This window comes from Gavialis gangeticus, unplaced genomic scaffold (genome assembly GCF_001723915.1).
Source record: "Gavialis gangeticus isolate Ggan-Ray unplaced genomic scaffold, GavGan_comp1, whole genome shotgun sequence".
NCBI classification, from domain to species: domain Eukaryota; kingdom Metazoa; phylum Chordata; order Crocodylia; family Gavialidae; genus Gavialis; species Gavialis gangeticus.
The window spans coordinates 17,699,249-17,707,538 of record NW_017728996.1 but is presented as its reverse complement, the minus strand read 5'-3'; the positions used below and the strand labels follow the sequence as shown (position 1 = coordinate 17,707,538).

At 44.3% G+C, this 8,290-nt stretch overlaps 1 protein-coding gene across 1 annotated transcript in view; it reads right to left on the bottom strand.

Moving 5' to 3' along the window:
- The window catches only part of ABHD2 (abhydrolase domain containing 2), an 80,665-nt gene that overhangs the window by 48,797 nt on the left and 23,578 nt on the right, over nucleotides 1-8,290 (bottom strand). The window contains exon 3 of the mRNA XM_019504069.1: nucleotides 6,380-6,580. Coding sequence (XP_019359614.1) covers nucleotides 6,380-6,573 — 194 coding nt within the window. The 5' untranslated portion in view covers nucleotides 6,574-6,580. The remainder of the gene's footprint in view (nucleotides 1-6,379; nucleotides 6,581-8,290) is intronic.

The window sequence follows — 8,290 nt, the reverse complement described above, 5'->3', positions numbered from 1 at the left end:
TCATTGTTCCAAGCCTCAGACATGTGAAGTCAAAGTTCTACAGCAGGAAGCGTTTCTGTTGCTGAAGTACCAAGTACTTTGTGTACAGCCTATTTCAACTGTTCCACTTAAACGGATTCCCAAGCAGTTTACCCTTACATCACCTTTAAGGTGTCTGCTTGGGTGTACAGATGCAGAAAGAAGCAAAGAGGCTACAGGCCTTGCACAAGGTTATACCAAGCATGTCAAGTCAAGGAGAGGCCAGCCAACACCTCTGTTTGACTGGGATGCTGTTACATTCCTTGTTCTTTCAGGATGGGGTTAGAGGTGGGTGGGGAGAAGAGTGTTTCAAAGTTTAGGATACTTAACATTCTCTCTCGGGACTGATTTGGGAAGCTTTACAAGTCATCTTTGCTCCTGCTTAAGTGGAGCTGTAGCTTATCAATTGATTTCAACTCCCCTGAAATCATCTTAAAACCAGCAGCCTTCAAAGCCCCTAAAATATTTAGCAGTAGCTTTTCTGTAGCAGCTCAGCTGGCCTGTTGAATCCGATACCAAGTACAAATATGCAACAGCCAAATGAAAGCTATTCAGGGAGCTTCATATTTCCACTGAGCCTTCCTGGAAAAAGAAGGAGCCAGTAATGCAGACACCAGAAGTCTACTTCAGCCTGCAGAAGCTGGTCAGTTAGAGCCATCTAGAATGGCAGAAAGCTTTTTGGCTGTGCCTCTGCCACCGAAGTCTAATAAAGTTGTTTCATCTAGCTGGTGTCCTTCATAAAAGGCATCTTTAGAACAGAAGAAGTCAGGAGAAAATGATTTCTAGCCAAAACAGTAGGCTGGAAAGCTGTTGTACCAGTTACATGGAATCACATTCAGCACTGGCTTTTTGGATCATGCAGCAGGGGGAAGGTAGAGGTCCACAACCCTTGAGCCAATCAGCAAACCCACGGTGCACAGCTTGATCATTAGCATCTCTGCTTTACACCTTGTTTACTTAACCAAGCCTGATGCTACATAAAGCATGAAACTTCCTTCCAGTTTGTCCTGATGAAGTGATCTGTCTAGGGTAAGAAGCTACATATTTTCCATTTATTCCTTCAAAACTGTTAGTGAATGGATGGAGAAGGACATTAGACAACTTGCTATTTGCTAGTTTTGGGAAGGCAGAGGCAGCCAAAGGACAAAACAGGACAGTATGCAACAGCATTCTGGTCCCCAGCAGCGTGGCTATTTAGTATAAACAATAAACAAAAGAATGAAGAGTAAGAAAAACTAAGGCTAGAAGAGCTCACTATTTACTAAAAGGCTTTTATGGAGTCATGCATCTCAACTTGGCAAAATGAAATCTATCTGCAGTCTTAAATCCTGGAAGTCTTGGGTGGGGGGAGGGGAATGAAAATGGATCTTCTGTGTGTCTGTAGTTGTCACCAGCACCTTTGAGAAGCCAAAGCAAACTGATACACGCTTAGCACAGGAAACAGATTGGGAAGAGTCAGGACAGTATAGCCCAGAAAGGCACAATAAACACAGGATGAGTTGTTTCAGGGAAGCATCCACCAAGAAAACAAACTGTGCAGATATAAAGGAACAAGAGGGGCAGGTGGCAGACTTATCTGCACCAAACTAAATTGGAGGCTGGTGAACGCAGTGACCGACGGGGACCATGCCAAAGTGCTTAAGAGTACTGACAGTTACAGGTGAGAACAGACAAGCTACAAAGGACAGTGTCATTTGCAAGAATGTGAAGTTTAGAGCCTAGTGGACACCATGAAAAAAGTCAGTTGTCACAGCTTTTCTACTTGATTAAACAAAGGACAGACGGAAAATGAGAACATGGAAAAGGAGAGAGGAAGAATCTAAAGAGACATCACATGTAATTGTCAAGGTTTGAAAAAGAAATCCAGAAGGGAATGAAGGGCTACTCATAAAAAGGTATTTAGGGAACTTGTTACAAGTACTACTGCCATTCACCAGACAACATTTGAGACAGTGAGACTCTGAAGTTTAATTATTTACTGAGCACCAGTTGGATTACTGAATGAAATGATTACGTTGATAACCAGGTTTGTGGTTTCATGAACCACAAAAGGGGTGGGGAGGGGGAACCAAAATGAAATGAAATGCTCCAGAAAGAATGCTGTGCAATCCCAAAGTATTGGGTGCCACATCTCATACAAACTCCAAGAGTTTGATGTCTTCAGCCAGAGTTTGAATTAGCAGCTTCATACCCATGCGTGGACACCTCCCAAATCCGTAGTAGCTGAGGTAGTTGCAACCATCAACAGAAAAAATTCTAAAGGCAGGTTAAGGCCAGGAAATACCAGGTCAAGCATTCAGAAGCCAGTCCTGACATTTCCAACACGGCTGTGGAAGCTGGCAGACAGTTTCCGAGAACCAGTGTTCCACATCCTGGAAACTCCCCACTGCCAGCAGCTCCCTTGCTTGAAAGGTAGGGCTATAACAGAACAATGTTCTCCAACACAAAGTGTACAGGTTTAGACAGTCAAATCCAGAAGCCAGAGGGTGATTTTCAAATTATAGCTATGTAGAGGATTAACACAAAGTTGGAGTATAGATGCAGCAGAAGAGGAGATGTGGTGGCACTTACTTCACATTCACGCTTGAAGGGAAAAAAGCTGCATAATCAGTTTCCTTTACACTCTGAACAATTAGCATGTAATCAAGCCTTACAAGATACTTCAATGAAATACGGTTGCAAGCTGTTTCCGCAAAATTTTTTGCTAATTAGCCATACAAACGATGTGCACAGAATTTAAATACATTGGTTTCCTATTAATCTCTAGAAATGGGGAGTGCAGGAAGACAAGTGGATTTCTTTCACACTGTTAATGAAAATTTAGGGAAAAAAAAACATGTTATAGATGTATACTGCCCCATCCAAAAGGAAAGGGATGGGCTGCCATACCTCCTATTCTAGTTATATGCTGAGAGCCCCACCTCTAACCTCTACATCTCTCAGGTCAGACCAGTGAGGTAATGGTGAGCTTTGCCCTTGTGAGCTTTTTGATAAGAATAAGCCAGCAGACTGATACTGCACACTATGCTGACATAACATCTAGGTTGTACAAGAAGACTTACTTCCATGTTTTGCTGAATTGTACATTACTGTGCAACAGGAATGCACTTCAGGCACTGCAGAATCAATCACCTGCATTTTGCTCTCTCATGGTGGGGCTGGAATTTAGATTCTGAAAGTTTCTAAAGTCTGAAAGCTTTGAGCACTGCAGAAATGCCAATTTTGATAAAACATGCAGAGCTCAAGAATGAAGGTGAAGTCACCAAAGGAAGGCCCACTGTCCCTTGCACCAGCCTGCACCAAATACATTTATCAAGATCTCAGCATTCCAGAGGAAAGCAAAGAGCTTAGGGACTATATCCAACAAGGGCTCATTTACACAAGATGTTTACTGTGTAGCTGACTAATTAGCTGCACAGTACACCATCTTGGCATCTACACACGCACCCTTATTAGGCTGGACTAAATTAATTTATTCCATATGATAGCACTTGTATCAACAAGTGCTATTCTGCTGCAGAGGAAAATGTGTAGATGGACTGGGGCACAAGGGTGCTTCAGTGCAGGGCTGCACTTCTAGCCCTGCATTGAAGTTCCCTTGTGCCCTAGCTAGTCCCTCTACAGCACACTGAGCCAGGAAGGGGTGGGGGTGCCAGCCAGGCTAGGTTCTACCTAGGCTCCACATGCTGTGCCTGAATAAACTGCGGAACTCGTTGCTCCGGAGTTACTTGCTCCTGGGCACACATTTATATGGTGCATCCAGGAATAATTAACTCTGGAGCAATAAGCTCCACAGTTTATTTCAGGCACTGTAATTGCAGATGTAGACATGGCCCAAGAAACTTAGGTGCCCCAAGGCAGGTATCATAGTATCTAACTTACAGGCTCCTGGTTTCCAGTGGAATCCAAACCTCAAGAATCAAACACTTCTGCTCCTCACACAGCACATGGGCACAGCACGGTGCCTCAGAAGAGCAGTCAGAAAGCCTGCACAGAGAACAAAGCACCTAACGCTATCCGACAGGAGATGCTAAGCACTAAAGGGGTGCACCTGAACTCCTCCCCCTGTCCCCCTAGGGTAGGGGCCTAGCTCCACTCCTTCCTAAAAAATGTGGCAGGATCATTCTTTTTATTCAGATGCAGCTGTGGTACCTTCCTAAGTGTTTAGTGGTTAGAGCGCTTATGACCCTTTTCAGTCTGAGGAGGTTCAAACCCACATGGCTCAATCCCAGGGCAGGCTGCAAGGGGAGGGGGGGCAGCTTTCCACCCTCCCTACTGAATCTGGGACACTGCAGAACACAGCGTATAAGGCTCGGGTTCAGCAAGAGAACTCAAAAGGGAACCAGATGCTGCAGCCTAGTGATTAGGGTGCTCACTGATTGGGGGAAGATGAGATGATTCTGTTTTCTTTAAATCCAGCAACTCTTTACTAGGAAATGCATAACTAGTTATGTGGGCAGGGACTGGGAGCCCAACCTCCTGGGTGAGTGAGCCATTCTCCTGAGAAACAGGGCTTGTTCATCCAGGCACACAGCCATAGCTATCATGCTTCCAGTTGCAGGAGTAGCATGCAGAGCTACCTCAGAGTGTTTCTGCCCAGCACTGTTTTGTGCTGTATACTTCCCTTTAGTCTTTTATTAGATCTAGCTGTAAGTCACTAGTAAAGCGCCTCCGAGCACTTTATCAGTGTAATCAGTGCTAATCAGTGTAATCCTCTGCATATGAATCAGTCACTGAGGCAGACCATCTAATCCTAGAGTGTTTATTTCCAGGATATAAACATTAAGAGGCCATAGTCTTTTAAAGATCCTGTACTTGACCAGCTGGGACCATCTCAGGAATGCTCCTTATGAATCAGGGAAAGGTTGGATGCCTTCATTGCTCAGATACCAAAATGGGATGTGGGTGCAGTGCCCAGCTCTGTCACAGACTTGACTTCAATCAGGCCATATTAGGAAGGGAATGCAGCTCCTCTGCTGAAAAATTACAATAAATACCTTCTTCCTCTCACGCTTGTTGGGCATGTCAGGCAAAACCTTGTCCTACCCTACTCAGGTGCCTGAAAAATCATTTTAAAAGTGTTCTCCTCCTCAGGGTATTTTTGTGACTGAATCTTAAGGCTAAGATGACAATGATACATAACAAAGGTAGGTGCATTAAACACCAATTTCAAGGACCTATGTAGGGTGGGATCGGACACTATTCTACCTAAATATGATCCTACTCACGCATCTTACTATGCATTTGTTCAGCGTCTAGGAGGAGGAGGCCACTCACTGTGCTAGTCTTGTCTAGGGTCTTAATACCCATTTGAGTACAAATAATTTTACAGTTTTTATAAAAAGAGTTTGACAACTTTTATGCCCGAAAAAGGCTTTGGGTTAGGTTGTTATAATTCAAGCTTTACCCTGATGAATGCCTTGATGAATACAGTACTTTAAATGAGGAACCTCAGGGTATTTCCATTTCGTGCTTGCAACTACTCTGGAAACTTTATATGAAGCTAGTTTCCTTAAAATGTCTCTTACATGTTACAGTTGAGTTCTATTCTCTCAAGGCAACACATCAACAGTAAGCATTCACTCCAACTTCTCTGCTGTCTGCAAAGTCAACATAACTTTCAACAAGAAAGAAGCAGGTCAAGCGTTAGTTTGATCAAGTGCAGAAGTGACCCCATAAGGCTAAAAGATGCTAATTTACAAGCCTTTCATTCCAAGAAGGGCTGCCAAGAGCCAGCATGTCATTACTTTCTTATTAGATTGCTGCAAAGGAGATCTGCTGTGCTCAATATTGATGGTTTCACTAATCATGGAATGACAGCTACAGGCACTTTGATAAATGGATTGGAGAGCTCTCCCAGCAGGTTTTAGAAGTGTTTGAGTGTCCTGCAATTCCCTATAGCAGCACCAAGTTCCAAATATCCCTGTATTTCCCTCAGTGCCACATATTCTTCAAAAGCAGGAAGAGTACTGGGAATACATGCCAGCTCACTAATGCCCTCCACAATAGACAATGCACCACCATGAGGAAAATTGTGTCAAGCCAGGATTCTGATATTAATAATTTAGATTAAATTCTGTGGGTCACAGGTTGCTCTGTCATGCACCTCTATAGTGCAAGGAAGCCTGAAGGTCCCCTGAGCACCAGAAAACAGAAAAAAAAAAAACCCTGCCAAGTTGTAAATAAAGACTGAGCCATCCACTTGACTCTTTAGTTTTACCTCTCAAGAGAATACCGTACCAAATATTTATACCCATGTTTAAATGCATCCTCTGCCACTCTGGTACAGCTGGTGCAACAGCTTAGTTCTAGTCGCCACAACATAAAACAGATTGTGATATAGCTGCATTAAATCACTCACTCTTTGGTCAGCAGCGGGCAGGATTTGAGCAGGAAGCGGGACAGTGCAGTGTCCTGGTAAATGAGATCCGGAGGGGCAGTTGGGCTCTTTAGATTCAAGCAGCGAACAATAATGTAGAGAACAGCAGCAACTGCAGCCAGCTTCACCCCATCAAACACTGCCGGCAGCTCAGGGGTTTCCAGCATGGCACTCATTTTGAACCTGAAAACAGGTGACAGTGACATTTAAACTGACATATCCATACAGAAAAGCCTTGCAAGCGTGAACTACAGAACTACACTGACCACACTGCTGTTAGGAAGACTTTGTTGTCACGAAGGATTCAACTCAGACAAGCAATATTTAGAAGTGCTCAGAAGTGTTCTCATACCACTCTAGGCACCGTGGGGAATAGACACTCTGATCAGATAGGAAGGGAGATTTATTCCCAGCAAGTGTTGAATTACAATTTAAACAAGATGGGCCTCTTCAGTGTCAAAACACAGAAGACACTGTTTTTGGGATCTTGCAATGAATGCCCAGCTCATTTAAAAAAAAAAATGGACATTGCTGAGCTATAGGAAGAGACAAGAAACCATGGTACACTCACACTGTAATGCAAGCCATACTCCTATGGAGCATGCTGTGGAACCAAATTATTGCAACCAAACCAAATGCTCCATATTGCTCGAGGATATGGACACTGCAATATTTCTTGTGGGCATTTCTAATGGAACTTGTCACTAGGGCTGTGCGAAATGGCACCGTTTTGTTTCACCTTGAGTTTCCAACAGAACAGCATTTTGTATGAAATTCCAGTTCAATTCAGAACAGCTGTCCCATTTTGCTTCATCAAAATGGTGAGGCTGTTTCAACGTTTCACTAGATCGACAGGGGATAGGGAGTCAGCCCAGCTGAACTGACTTCCATCCCCAGCGATATGGTCAAAACGTTGACTAGCCTTATTTTGTTTTGACTTTGCTGTTTTGACCTTGAAATGAGTCAAAACAGTGTTGAAACAAAACGGCCAGTGAAATTTCACACAGCCCTACTTATCACCCTAGAAATCATGGGCTAAAACCCAACAGAGAAGTGTTGGGCAGAATTTCAGGTTAAAAGAGTCCCGTTCATTTGTTTATTCATAACAAAACACTGTTTGGGCAGGCAGACACTGCTAAGCCAAAGAGCAAGAACCAAATCCCTTCTCGCACTGAGCTTCAATTATAAGAAGAGATTAAAGTGAACACCCCTTCTGGTTGTTTGGTAATAAAGCTGTCAGACTGATCAGACCTACTGCCCACGCAGACCTGTATTATATCTCTGGACACAGTCAGCACCATCCACTTCATTGGAAATTGCAGGAAATCTAGCAGCAAGCAGATGTCTTTTCTGATACCAAAGGCTCTTTGGTATCAAACTCTCACCAAGCTGGGTACTTTTAATTTCATCCTACTGCAGTTCTGAGACCAAGGACAGACTAGGGTCAAACACCCAGGGTCCACTAAGAACTTTCTAAAGACAAGATTATGCAAAGACAAACAAGGACCACTTGCTCTTCTTCCATCTTAAGTATATTAGCTCTGGCACAGGGGTGGGGGGGTGCAAAACAGTGGATCCGGTTAGCAGTCGGACTTCATTTCCCAGCAGCCCTTGCCCACGTAATTTCCACTGAGACCCCACTAGTGGTGTGGCTGTGACAGCAAGGGCCAGGGTTTCCATGGAGACTGGCCCCAGCAGCACTGGCAGGGCAAGTGGCCAGGCAAGGAGCTGCTCTGGGGCCAAGGCTGGGATCTTGTAGTAGTGACAGCATGGTCTGGAGCCAGGGCAGAGCCGCAATCCACTGCCTGCATGGCCCTGCCCAGGGTATATGAGTAGCGGATCGAAGCTCTGCTCTGGACCACACTGCCACTGCAGCTAGATCCCTGCCCAGCC